Source organism: Patagioenas fasciata, chromosome 12, assembly GCF_037038585.1.
Source record: "Patagioenas fasciata isolate bPatFas1 chromosome 12, bPatFas1.hap1, whole genome shotgun sequence".
In the NCBI taxonomy this organism is placed as follows: Eukaryota; Metazoa; Chordata; class Aves; order Columbiformes; family Columbidae; genus Patagioenas; species Patagioenas fasciata.
Genome location: NC_092531.1, coordinates 11,663,323 through 11,677,555, shown reverse-complemented (window position 1 = coordinate 11,677,555; position 14,233 = coordinate 11,663,323). Strand labels below are relative to the sequence as shown.

The following is a 14,233-nucleotide window of genomic DNA, read 5'->3' as shown; positions in this document are numbered from 1 at the left end:
CTTCAGATGTAAAATTCACAACCATAGCTACCTCAACAGTAGTTAACAGTCCAATTACTGACTCTCCAGCTACAAATTTTGAAGTGCAGACTAGGAGGACCACCACAAAGTCTTAAGTGCAGTCTAGAACAATAGAAAGTTACCACTGATATTTTTTATTAAAGTTCATTTTCCCCCATAAGTTATGAGCTATTTAACTGTTCTTGAGTATCAGAGATCCAGTACAAACCACAACAGGCAGTTTACAATCAAACTTGCTTTGTCCCCTGCAGTCCCAGGCTGGATCTAGCCACACTCAGCACAAAGACAATCCCACCAAACAGTAGCAGGATAAGCCTGCGAACTGCTTTTACAAGTTTAAATGTATTCTGGTCTGAGAACAGACCCATGTACTGGACAAGTCAGGTGAAAAAGTTACCTAATGGCCTCAGGTGCAAAAATGCCTCAGCCTCTACCATTAAGAAATTATCTGAACAAAAGAAAATCTGATTTCAGTAGGTGAACATTCTCGAGGTGTGTCAGACTAAATAGCTATTCATGACTAATTCATTAATTGTGGTAACAACATGCTTCTCTATTACATTCAAACTACTACCTTCAGTACAGGTTCATCAGAACATTCTTCACAACAGCAAAAGTTTATGACGTATCTGCCTATAAACTAAGGGTACAGGCTGTACTGTCAATACAGCCAAATATATAATACTTGCTTCAGCACCTGTCATCTTTCACACAGTTAAGACTGTTTTCAGAATAAACAGCTCTTAAATTGCTTTCCACAAAAGCAACTTTCAGGACTGGAAAAGACGTTAAGTCTATAAACTTACCCTATGTCACTGAAACAGGGACTTAAGGGTTTTGTATTATGTTCTGCTCCTCTGGGTGGTTTTCAGACATTTCTTTTCCAGCATGGGAAGTTTTTAGTTGCAATACTTACGAACAAGAAGAGGTCAAGCTCAGGACTCCTAAACTGAAGATCAAAATCTGCTGTCACAGAATTCATTTGTATTTTTACAGGTGAATTGCACAGGAGCAGGTAAGGCAGCAGGAAGTAGGGAGTACATTTCTAGTAAACGCAATGCCTTTCTGAAGTACATTGTATTTGCCCCTCCCTCTGTATTTATTAGAGACTGTTTAAGAAATCAGGTTTAGGGCTTGGGGTTCCCCTCCCACCCCCAAATCTGCACTGGGAATACAGAATACAACATGAGCCCATTCAAGTACAGGTCTCAAGAAAGAGAAAACAATGAGCAAGCAAGGAGGTACAGCTGACATTGATGTTCTAGTTGTTCTGCCCTCTTCCACTATCAGCAATTAAAGGATCAGTGTTCTTTTCACTAGAAGTACTTTGTAACCTCCAGTAATTCCAATTCTTTACACACCACTACTAATGTATAGACCAATGGAAGCTCTGCTGTAGAAAAAGGACTTGTAGCTGTTTAAAGACAAATTTCTAGTACTGTGAAGCTGCAAGCCCACTTATTTTAATCCATTCCATTAGTGCCACCTAACTGCTTAACATCACTATAACTCCATGTAGAAAACTGCACTGGACACAGCTACAAAGAAAATAGACCCCATCAATATTAACCCATGGTTTGAAGAAGGTTAAATTGCCCAGAAACTCTGTATCACCCCTCGCTTTTAGTGAAGAAGGATGTTCTTTTTGCCTAGAACAATACCAAATATGGGAACAAGTAGCCACTGTTGTTCCGCTTCCTCTCAAGTCTTCCTAGAATGAAACTATGCCAGGGTGAAACTACTCACACTTTGTTAAACATATTCCCGAGACTGGTGCCAAGGGCAGTGGAGACTGGAGTAAGTTCTGCAGAGAGTACATACCCCGTGTGTTCGAAGGCAGCTTTAAGCTAGAACAGATTAGTCTCCATTATTGTATGTACTTTTTAAAACCACAACAGGACCCATTTCAACTGTATCAAATCAAGTTTTGTCAACCACATAGCACTGTACATGCAGATTAAGTTGTTATTTAAAGCAAGTATCAAACTGGTCAAGTTCTTATTTTCTCCAGTACATTGGGTCTAGTTCTTTATTGCCACGCAGATATACATTATTACATAGTGCTGTAAGACAAGACTGACAGTTATAGACAGGTATCTAAGCTGCTTCAGAAGCCAGACTTAGTTACTAGCAACAGGTACTCAACATATCTCAGGTTCCACATATTGGATATTCAGGCACTCTTGAGTCCTCTTTCACTTGGTTAGATACACTTCTAATCTGCCTTGCTCTGCTGAAGACCTACCCCTATCCTCTCATCTGAAAACGATCATGCCTTGAACTCTGTGGTTGCAACCCAATGCTGGACAAAAAAAAGGGGACACAGCAAAATAGCAAAAGCAGTGGCTTGCCTACAATGAAGTCATTCTCCCTTCCCCCACAGAACTCTGCTTTAAATGGAACTCAAGTTGCTCATTAAAGGCCAAGTCTCAAATCAGACCTCCACAGACAAAAGCAGTGTCAAAACAGGATCTCCGTTTGTTACAAAAAAACCTCAAGTTCATTTTTTCCTGTGTCAAGCCTAATTAATCTTCAAAAAAAATAAAATAGCATAGTTTGTAGAAGTTAGCGCAACACCAACTTTAAGAGCAAAGTCTATTTGCTGATAGCCTATCCCTACAACCTTGGTTCACCAACAGAATGGGACTTGGGTCCTTAGAGGGTTCTGAAATGTTGTTCTGGCAGGGACTTTGCCTTCAACTGTTGGGAGGCAGAACGTGACACTGACCATCGAAAACGAACACCAAGGGGCCCACTGGGTCCCATCAATTCACTGGAAGAAGTGTTCTTCCCCATACAAGCCCTGTGTGCTTATGCCACCCCTTGTTAGTGCAGCTAGAAAAACGTGTGCTTCAAACAACTGTAATGAGGAACTCTTGGCTACCCAAGGAAGAAGCAGAAGAGATGCTTTGCAAAGCCCACAGCCACTGCAGAGCAAGTAAACAGCTAACGCTTTGGGCACAGATCAGGGGAGATTTACTCAGTTTTAGCTCTTTTACCAAAGATATCTCTGGAGGTTTAAGCTGAAGCAGTAGGTCTATAGTTCCCCTGACACCAGGACTAATTCATTCCAAAGAGTCACCTTATTCCATCTATTCAAGTCCTACAGGTTACACAAGGAACAGCCAGGATACCCTCCAAAACAGAAAACATCTGAATTGCCCTACCCTGAGAAGTTATTTTGATTTTTCCATTGCGAAGACCATAATGTGTTTGTAGGAATCTTTGGTTTGCTGAATCTAGCTATTATTGACCAATATAGTAGCTCCCAGTGTATATTTAAAGTTGAGGGGAAGCATTGAAAAAGGCTTTGGAGACTACCAAGACTACAGCATCAAGTCCTGGAAACATGACTGTGCAGAAGCATGGGTCTTAAGTAGAGAAGAAAAAAATCTAGCTGAAGTAATTCTGTCCTCAGTGGACTGCTGTATTTTAATTGATAAAGTAAAATACCTGGTTTTGTGGATTAAAGCACTTCAAAATTCAGGAACTAATAAAGTTTACACAAGGACAGCATCAGCAGGATATTATATGGTATTCAAGCTATATGTAATAAAAATCATGCTTTATAATACATCAGTTTCCACACTGTCCACGTTTTTTAATTCAATTTATGGTAGGGAATATATGAGAAGTTTCCTGACATAAGTACTTTATCAGTCTAACTTGCTTCCATAAAAACTGTACTATCAAGAATCAACAAGAATTCTAAAACTAAATATGATACAATAGCCTAATACAATTATGGATTCCTGTGATGAATTAGTTTGTTCCCTAGATGACTACATCCTTTCACTAAGTCCTTCTAAAACATGATATATATTTAGATAACAATTTATAAGTGCCAATATCAAGACAGATAATTACACAAAATCCATGCTTCATTGGCCTTACCAGAAGATACTGCAGAATTATTTAGTAATTCAGACTCTGTAGCCAGCCAGTACCACTGTGCTCACAGAGCAACTAGCTGGTTTTGTAACTTTGTATCCTTTCTGGCATTAATCTCACCAAGTTTAAAATCCCTCATTTAATTTAATTACACCTGTACTATGTGTTCAATTCCTGTTATAAAAACTTTTGCATATTTCCCTTTCTTTAGGTATGTACTGAAAACAGTTGCAGACACAGTACAGGAAAAATTATTTCATGATTGATAAACACACAAATGAAATTCTTCCCAAATACTAAAAGAAAGAAAAAAACAAACGCGAACTTAAAAGTATGCATTTGCTTTTGAGTACCATGAAATGGTCTTTAAGATTAGGTTTAATGAAAGTGCTCCTTCAGGATGGCTCCAGAACACAGTGCTTTCACTTAGCAAAGTATTTTCCAGTTCATATACCAACATCTGCAATAAGATACTCCAAAACCTGAGTGATCAACAGGTGCTCAGTACATGCCAGAAGAACCATAACAGCTCAAAGCCCAACAGTTAACAGAATGCTAATTATGTACATATACATGCTGATGACAACTAGATAAACTTTTGTCCTCGGAATCTTACTACTGAAGAGTTATCAAAGTGTACAGGGGTCACAATGCAAAGGATTTAAAGAAATGTGTTGGTAGTATTTGTTAAAAGCAACTCAAATACACTTTTTAGCAGTGTACTTCTTTACAAAGTTGGGAATAACACAGGGTTAAGAGTTAAGGCAAAAGCAAATTTGGAAGCACTTAGGCATTTGTGCAGACTTGGTTTTTTCTACTGCCTTGAAGGCTAGAACATACACAAGATGAGACAAATTCTTGACTACTGCTTGGCACTGCAGATGTATTACTGACAAGCAGTCCCAACTTCCATTTTTCCATATTACTGCTATTAGCAATATACAACTCAAAGCACAGGGAAAGACATAAATCACTGCAAAAGATAACAGCATGCACTGGTAAACTGCCTAGAATTTAAAGCCTCACAAGTGCTGTGGAATGTCAGATTGGAAACAGAAGGCTGTCCTAGGTGCAGGATAAAACATCTGGCAGCATATTATTTCATAAGACAAGCATGAAAGATTGAAATCCTGAGTGTTAAAAACATTTGACATGTTTTAGAAAGGATATCAGGCTGCACTGCTCAGACTCAAATACGACTTCAACACTTAAATTAGACAAGGCTGACCAAGAACTGGTTACAGACTCAGGCTCAGCTGATGAAGGTGATTCAGTGAGTGGTTCTGAGCTGGCAAGGAAAACCCCTCACGCTTCCTGTGCAGGGACAAGTGCAGCCAGTCACTGCAAGACTACTAGAGCTGTCTGAATGACGCCAACAAAAACTTCACATTTAGACTTCAGACTGCTGAACAAAGCACCAAAATAGCTTCTAGAAGCGCATTCTTTTGCATAAACCATTTATGTTCCTTTTTTTGATGAAGCAAGCTAAAGAAAAATCTATCATCATCTCACCCCAAGAGCATTAACCCATCACCTTCCCTGACCACCTGAAGTGGCTTTTGCCAGAAACACTTCTGGCAGCAGAAGAATCACCCAGATGACAGGAGAGCAGAGCACCAGACCTTTTTAATAGTCCTTTTTACACTTCCATAATGGTGTTGATCACAAAGCATGCTCAACATCTGCTAGCACCTGACTTTAAAGTTTAAAGTTCACATTTAGCTGTTGATATTAGTAAGTTAGGTTAGTAGGTAATTATTTGTACTCAAAAGCACCTCTTAAGCATGCTTCCCAATAAGCATCACTTCTGATAACTCTGACTCATGATCCAACTACCAATACTGCTTTCCATGACAGATCTCCCATTTGTTTTATTTAAAATAGCTTTTTAAGTTTCAATTTTAAAAAATCAAATTTTTTTGGAAATACACTTTACAGTTTATGAACCCAAGTAACCAATAGTTTTAATGCCAATTAAGTGCCGCAGTGTCTTTGGAAAAATAATCTTGAGCTTAGATGTACTTGCTGTCATACATGAAGCCAACAAACTCCAGAGCCATTTAGATATTTGTATGAAGCATATATAATAAAATAGGCAGAAAACACCTGCAAGGTTCAGTGTGTGGAAACACCACGAAACCTTTTCCTACCACAGTAATGACTTACTCAAGCAGAGAAAACAGATCTCATGCACTGCCAGAACATGACAGTGCACCTGGTCTGCCCAAGGGCTATTCTTGCATTTTTAGAGAGATGAGGGTAGAAGAAGGGGAGGAAATCAGTAGGTGGAGGATAGAAAAGTTGGAAGATAAGGTGAGTCAGGAGATGAGCGATAGCCGTACTTCCTGGGCAGGTCAGCGATTGGCATCTCAGGAACGTGGGGAAGGGATCAGGGGATGGGAAAGACTGGCCTAAGCCCAGGAAGGTCTGACTAACTACAGCTCCTCACACCCAGGCTCCCCCAGGAGTGTAACAGGAGGCTGAGATTGCACAAGAGTACAGGTGATTGGGTGAGGTGAATGTTTAAACAACTTGCCAGAGACAGCTCTCGGTTCTGATCTTAAGCTAGGAAGAAAATTCTTGTTTACTTTCTGCCATATTTCTCTAATATTTGTAAATACTTTCACACCCATATAGTAGGAATAATAAAAGCCAAACAACCTACAACATCTAACAGAATCCTTCAGCTATGAGCAGTTTCAAAAATTAGCAGGCATCCCATATACCTGTAATACTTCTCCATACACAAGCAGGAAAAAAAAAAAGAGACTTCCGCAGAAGTATTGGAATGCTGGTCATCTGCTAGTGACCTGCAACCACCAGAAAAATCTTGGCAGACAACAAAATAGTGAGGAAATTAATGACATCCAACAGATGAGAAAATGTGTAAGAGAACCTTCCCCAAAAGGTTTCACCTTTTACACTGATGTAAAACCATTGTTGCTCATATTCAAGGTGAGACTTTAGATAGTACAAAGTGCCTTAATTCAAAAAGTTAATAGCACAAGGCAACCCCTTCTTGCCAAAGCCTGGTGATTTCTGCATTGCAAAGGGAATGAACTATTTTCCAAATCCTTATTTTTGTAAAACAAACATATACACACACACTTCCCAGTTCTGAGAACTGCTTCTTTGATTTTCCTCCTTCTACTCTTGCACTGTTAGCTCACAGAACAAAACCTGGTTTAATTAAGTGCAAAATCTCTTTCTAACATAGCTCTTAATACTTTCCAGTAGCCAGACACCATCTAGATCTAGAATCCAGCTTGCTAAAAAAAGCAGAGCCAAATATTACATTACAATAGTGTTTTAGGAAACTGAAAAGCAGGTCAACTGGTCACTCATAAACCATGTTTTGTGGTAACAACCAGAATAAACAGATAAGCAAAAACCTGACAACTTACAGGTGATTACAGTAAGCCAGATCCAGGCTAGTCTCTGGCAGAACAACAGCGATCTGTCTCAGATCTCTTAGTATTAACACAGTAAAGTCACTCCCAGGGTTACCCAGGTCCTTGGCAGAGCAATTCCTTAGGTTGAAATCAGGAAAAAATACAAAAATCTTTCTTCTTTGATATAACTTGGATAGAGCAGTGCATGATCATTTAGATCAGTCACTTTTACACTAAATCCTAGACCTGGGAAGAGATTAAGCTGGCATTTATGAAGGAAAAAATACTTAAAATTATCACAAATGGAGCTGAGAAGACTTCTGTAAAGAGACATGCAACTTCTTAAGGTTTCAAGCACAAAAACATACTTTCCATGTCAAGATGAGAATATTACTAAGATTTTACTGAGAACTCAGTAAAAGCTTGACTAGACTTCACCGGCTATCACAACAGCTCTAAAAAGCTTGTTTTAACTTCTCCCCTTATACATATGCAACAATGTTTTAAGATGAGGCAGTAAAACTAGGGTAAGTTATTCCTTCAAGTTAAGAAAAAAATGACTGCAAGTAGTTTAGTTAAACTAGTAATAGCACTGTCACCCCATTTCCTTCACAAGCAGATAGTTAAGTATGGAGGGGGAAAAAACAGTTCTGTAGGGCAAAAGAAATGTTGAGAAAAATGTTTAAGATGTGCACACGTACAATCATTTGTTCAGCTTTCAGCTGCAAAAGCTGCATTTGGGTAACATTCTGCATATGTTAGTGTTTTCTGAAAAAGTGCTCTAACATGCCCAACATATCCATAAACCATTCTAGAGGTCTAAACTATAAAGAAACAGAGAAAAGCATGCACACAATTCAAACGTAAACAAAACGCATCAAGTATGAGTCCCTTGCTTTGCTGTTTAACATGCTGTGTTTTTTATATTTTATGTATTGGCCAGACAGAAACACCATATAGTTAGAAGATTTTTCCATTAATGCACCTCTAGACATAATGCAAAGCACATGCTGTTACCCTCCCTACTCTTCCACATTTGGCAGAGAACAAGGTTTAAGCTTATGCTACTGTCTGCAGCACCAGACAGAAAAGCTCCCTTCAGATATAGAAGCACCCATGTCTTCCTCGTGATTTTCTTGCAGAAAAAAACTTAAGATGATATAAGGTCCCAGCTCACATCACACATTAGCTGTTTTAGGACAAAATCCTAAAGGCTAGCAAGTCCTTCCAGGCTAATTGAGTCATTTTCATTTCTGCAGACTTTCACAGACACTACATGTAATCAAGACATCCCTAACATCTTGCTGGATTGGGCCATAAATATCTGACCTTTACTGATGACAAGTTATGTTTAACTGCTATAAAAGAGTTCCTTTTTAATACTCAACCTTCCATCTTTGTTGACATGAAGACACCAAATGTGCTCAGACAAAACACACATATTGATTGCAGTGCTACAAAAAATGCTTAGCATTGAAATGCTGGTTAAAGGCAACACATGAACACTTTCTTTTCCTTAAGCGAATTAGACAACCCTGGCTTGCTCAGCAATTTGTGAGTTACTTCAGATACTGATGAGTCTGCTTTCTGTTGGAACCTTCCCCCTAGAACAGAGATTATGCAAAAGCAGGCAAAGTTTATCACTGATGGGTTGTTGGAGTGTTTACTTGGTTTTATGTTTTTGTTTTCTACTTTTTCTAATAAATATGGTGCCAGTTTATGCCTCAGAAATAGTATTATGTTTGCTGATTAGCGTTCAATGTTTTATCCTTTAGAAAGTCAAAGCCAGCTGACAGTACTCAGAGGAACAATCCTTTCCCTGAAGACTAAAGAGCTGCTTTAAACAAAAGGCTGAAGATCACATTGTGTATTACCATGACAAGATTACTTTTGTAACATGATACAAATTTTCTATCCAACTCCACACAAGATCCTCCAGGCATCTCTGTTAACTACTTAATGACACCACAACGGTCCAAATTCACATAATAAAAGCAAAAGTTGCATAAAGTTCACCTGATCTTACTTTTCACTTCAAGTAAGTTTCAGCTTAGTTTTGCTGAGAGGTCTCCTGAACATCAAGGACCCAGATTTGCACTGGAATGGGACTACTTTACACTTATATAGTACAGATTTTGAAAGACTTAAAAGTTACAGCCAAACTATTAGAGGCTCTGGTTTACTTTGAATTTTAAAAATCGAAATGCAAAGTTAATAAAATGGACGCAATTCAAGAGAAAAATTTCAGATATTGTATTTTTTAGAACTGGCTGCTTTAATGCAGTTTTGCCCCACTGTTGCTCATTCCCACTTGTGCTGCAGCGTACAGCCACAAAACAGCCCACCCATTCCATGTCTGCAGTTCTCCTCCTGAAACCACACTGTTAACCAGACATAGATCTTGGTCTGGATTAAAAATAAATCAGCAAAAAAGCACAAATGTATTGCTAAGTTGCACAGATCTGCACAACCTTGCCTGCAGACCTAAGCAAGGCAGCGTGGCACAGCTCAGAGGCTGGACAACACAGTACATCTACACCAGCATCATCTTTATACACTCTGCTGTATCTGACTGCTTCAACAGCATGAAACAACCACAACCGACGGCAGCGTTATCTCAGCACCCTGCACTGTGGACACCATCAGAATAGGAAATATTCACTGTGAGGCCTATGGAGATGATATGGCAGAAAAGACTCAATTTAGAGAACATAAAGCACACCTATGACATTCTGCTTCTCCACGGAAATCAAAATTGTCTAAACAAAACTAAGGGAAATCATGTGAATTTTGCATACAGAGAACAACTATAAAGTTTCGGGATATTAGTAAGGTGATTCATGTTCATAAGCAGCCATTGCAAGTCCCGCCAGGCAACCCTTCTGCCAGCTTTCTGAGTTACAAAATATTACCTTCTAATGATTATCAAGCAATTGTTTGTGCATAATTCTTAGGAAAAAAAAGCAGTACTTTAAAAACAGTCTTTCCTGGTTTTGTTGTAATCATTACTTTCGGACAATTTTAAGAAGTAGAGTCAACACCAGCTTGAAACCTCACAGTGAAAAGATTAATTCAAGACTACTTCAGTAACAAAGTAAATCTGGAGAAATAACTGCCTGAATAGTTCCCTGGAAATTACATCTTGTGGAAGAAACTAGTTCTTTGGTGACATAATACTCATCTCGTGTGTTACCAACTAGTTACGTATATTTACAATAGCTACATTTTTATTAAAATCTTCCATTAAAAGGGAATTAATGGAGTCCACAGCAGATCAACTAACAGACTCACGGATCTCCAAGTATTATTGTTAAGAGGCAGACATCTCAGAAGGCCCTGCACCAAGGACTTCAACCCCGTTTCACATGGCAGCAGCACAGGCAATGATACAGTCTCTACCAGGAAGTCTGTAAGTGCCACAGGTGTGTGCGACCCAGCAAGTACTGAGAGCAAAGGTTATGGTTGGAGAGTTGATTTGAACCACCTGGCTAACTCACAGGGAACAGACAGACCTATCTTATTCAAAGCTCCTTACCCAATAACAGGGCTGTATGATCTGGTAGTATCACTAACCCTGACTGTGACAGAAATTTTAGCTTCCTAACACCTGCAATGTTTCATTTAAAGCACAGGCTTGTACTCAACATAGGTGTTAGCCAGGTACAACTGTACTTGCTGCAGGAAGTCGAAGCCCAGACACTGGTAATAAGATGAGCATCCTTTAAAACATACTGGGAGTGAAGGGCCCAAGCTAACATTCCACCTAAGGCAGCAAAGCTCTGAATACACATGACCTAGGTTGATGAGTCTTTAAAACTTAGCCTTAGTTAAGCTTCAGTAGGAATAATGCAAAAGCTTTCCAAGTTTCTTAGCTCTCAGATCTTCAGCATTCAACTTTAGAACAGTTTATAAAATAAATTACTTATTTAAAGGTTATGGATTTTAGCCTAGTTTATTGCCACATAGGATTTTTCACTACTGACTCTTGGTTCATGTATAACAGGTAGTCATAACCATTGTTTGGATTACTTCAGAATGAAAGCTATTTATTAATCATCAGGAGTCAATTACTAAAGGTAAACCAGGATCAGCTGCTTAACCTCAGTTTCTTCCTCAGCCTAGCACTGATGTGTTTTACTGGTATCACACCCCTTCATCACACCAGACATTTAACAGACCCAGTATTTGCAGTGCCCAAATTCCCCGGCTTCAGTTGCTCGTTTGCTGCGCACCCAGTTTCCGTGCTGCCCGCCGCAGGGCAGCGGACCGGACCCGACCCCGCTGCTGGGACACGGGTGCCCGGGAACAGCAGCTCGGGGGGGCGGTCTCACACAAAACCCCCTCCAGAAGGGCTCTCTGAAGCGGAGACGCGTCACCTGTTGTTCAACAACGCCGTCGCGTTACCCTCCCACGAGATGTTTCCTTCTTGAGGACAACACCACGCAAAACCTCTGCAGACCCCAAACGGCGAGAGACGACGGGAGATGAGGCTTGTGCTCCGCCGGCCCTGCCCGAGCGCCGCGGGACGGGACGGAGCCCGGCCAGGGCAGGCTGGGGACGGCCCCGGGCTGCTCGGGACGCCACTGACGAGCGAAGCCGCGGTGTCCCGGCAGCAGCACCCGCCCGGGCTCCTGACCGGCTGCGCCCCGGCAAGCGCCGGGCACGGTCCCGCTCCCCACACGCCGGTTGCACAACCCCCCTCGCCGCGGCCCCTCTGCGGCGCGGGGCAGGCAGCGCTGTCCGCAGCCCCTTCCCGGCAAAGCATGAGGAAACGCAGCAGACGGACGCCAAAGCAGCCACGCTCTCCTCCCCGAGAGCCGTCGCCGGGCGCCCCCCACCCACTCCACTGCCCCGCGCTCCGCCCGCGAGAGCCGGCCGAGCGCCGGCAGCCCCGCGCCTACCATCGCGGCTCCTCGGCGCTGCGCTGCCCGCGGCTCTGCCCAGACACGCCGGCGCCCCGGGAGGGACGGAGAGAGGGAGGGAGCGAGGGCGCGAGCCCGCCTTCCCCGCGCGCGCAGCTCGCGACCGGGGCGGGGCGGCGCGAGGCAGCCCCGGCGCAGCAGCCCCGAGCGGGCGGGGCGGCCCCGCGAGCGCTGCGGCCGGGCCGGCGGGAACGGCAGGAAGGAACGCGGGGCGGCTGCCCCGTGCCCATAAATGGAGAACTCGCCGCGCCGCAGCCAATCGCCGCGCGCCGCCGGGACGTCCTTCCCTGAGGGAATCCCGTGCGCGCGGCCTGCGGGGCGGTGCTCGCGACATTCCCCGGTGCACCCGCAGCCACCCGCGCTGCCCAGCCCCTGCAGTGGGGTACACAGCCGGGCACGGGGCACCCCGGCAGGCTGCTTCGCACACACAGCGCTAAAATGCTTCTAATCCCTGGAGACACTGGACAGTACACAGCATCTTGATACCAAATGGATACCGAAACAAGTCCCAGGTGTACCGCACAAATGGAAAAAAAAAAGTGCTTGCGTGGAGGTTGGCACCTGCTCTATGTTGCCCGTATCGTTTTGATCAGAATACAAACAATACAATTTCCAGAGATTGTGCTTTCTAAGGGATACAGAAATTCATGAGACTGTGATAAAAAGCAGTGAAAAAAACCTGTAAGAATCCAGAGAGCGCATATAGGCCCACAAAAGAAAGATAATCTCACAGGTTGTGTAGGTTTTTCTGTTTGCTTTGTATGCGGGTCTTTTTAATGTCTATGTTCATTTTCCTAAGACATATATTTGTATGTGTGTTTAAATACAAAGAAACATCTTTATAACAAGTTATGAAAAAACATAGAGAAGCTAGGTTGTGGATGAAGAGTAAAAAAGTGCATTCAGACTGGATAGCTAATTGAGAAACTAGTCCCGAGTTCACTGCATTTTACGTGTGCTACAAGGGCACATCTACTCTAGATGTTAGAGCTGAAGGCATCTCTGTCTCTGCAGAAACCTTTGCTAAGCACTGTGTGTACCAAGCACAGCCTAATTCACAATGAACTCTTTTCATGGTTTTAAACATAGTCATTTAATTCTGCTTATTTTAATGATAAACATCTAATTCCCAAGCAGACTGTATTAGGTGAATGACACTTATTCAACATCCACGTCGAGGAGGAGGGGAAGGCATTTCCCTTCGAGTGTCAGTGGTGGAGTGCCTGAACGGTCTGCATGCCCGTGCTCCTCCAGCCAACAACATCTAACAGTCATCCCTGAGAAAAGCGGAACCCACATTTTCATCTTGAGGAGCTCCAGCAGAGTAAAAAGGAATCTTTGTGTTTTTGAAGGACGCACAAAACTTAGAAATGGTGACATTTCTGTCATAAAATTCAGATGGACAGGTTACCTTTAAGAGACCTAACTTGAAAATATCTAAGAAAAATTCCCAACATCAAGAGCTTTAATTGTTTTTTTCATTGCATGTATTGTCTGATAGTGTTGTGTTTGGTTAGTAACACCTACCAGCTCCTGCACACAAGTGCTAACATCAAGCATTTTTATCATTTTGAGCATTTATCATTTTGAGGATATTTTCTGGCTGCAAGCAGTTGCAGCACTTGATCCTCCTGATACTGACCACTAGTGCTAAGCGTCAATCCAGTGCCCGAGGAGGTTTATTGACTCAGCACTCGGGGCTGGTTCAGAGGTGGGTTCAGCTCAGTGCTGACCAAGTGATGACAGCCTCTTTGCCATGCCCTGATTCAGAGCCCAGCACTGGGCAGTGCCACAAGGGAGAAGCTGCTGCCTCCACAGTGTGTCTGGTAACTCACATGTGTGTTTCCACCTTCCCACTGCCTGACACCGTGTGTGACACCAACAGGCACCAGGCTGGTGCTGAAGTGTGTAAAGACTAAACTGTCTGAAAAAAGAACATGGTCCTTACTCTGGAAGTGCCACAGAGTACAACTTTCCCTTGCTCTCCATTCTAAAAACATTGATGTG

The 14,233-nt window shown here is 42.2% G+C and overlaps 1 protein-coding gene across 4 annotated transcripts in view; it reads right to left on the bottom strand.

The window, feature by feature from the left end:
* The window catches only part of MYO1E (myosin IE), a 112,333-nt gene that overhangs the window by 71,598 nt on the left and 26,502 nt on the right, over positions 1 to 14,233 (bottom strand). The window contains exon 1 of one of the 4 annotated variants that reach the window (XM_065847071.2): positions 12,206 to 12,359. The exons of the other annotated variants lie outside the window; for them this stretch is intronic. Coding sequence (XP_065703143.1) covers positions 12,206 to 12,208 — 3 coding nt within the window. The 5' untranslated portion in view covers positions 12,209 to 12,359. Of the gene's footprint in view, positions 1 to 12,205; positions 12,360 to 14,233 lie in introns of those variants that run through there. 4 annotated transcript variants of the gene reach the window in all.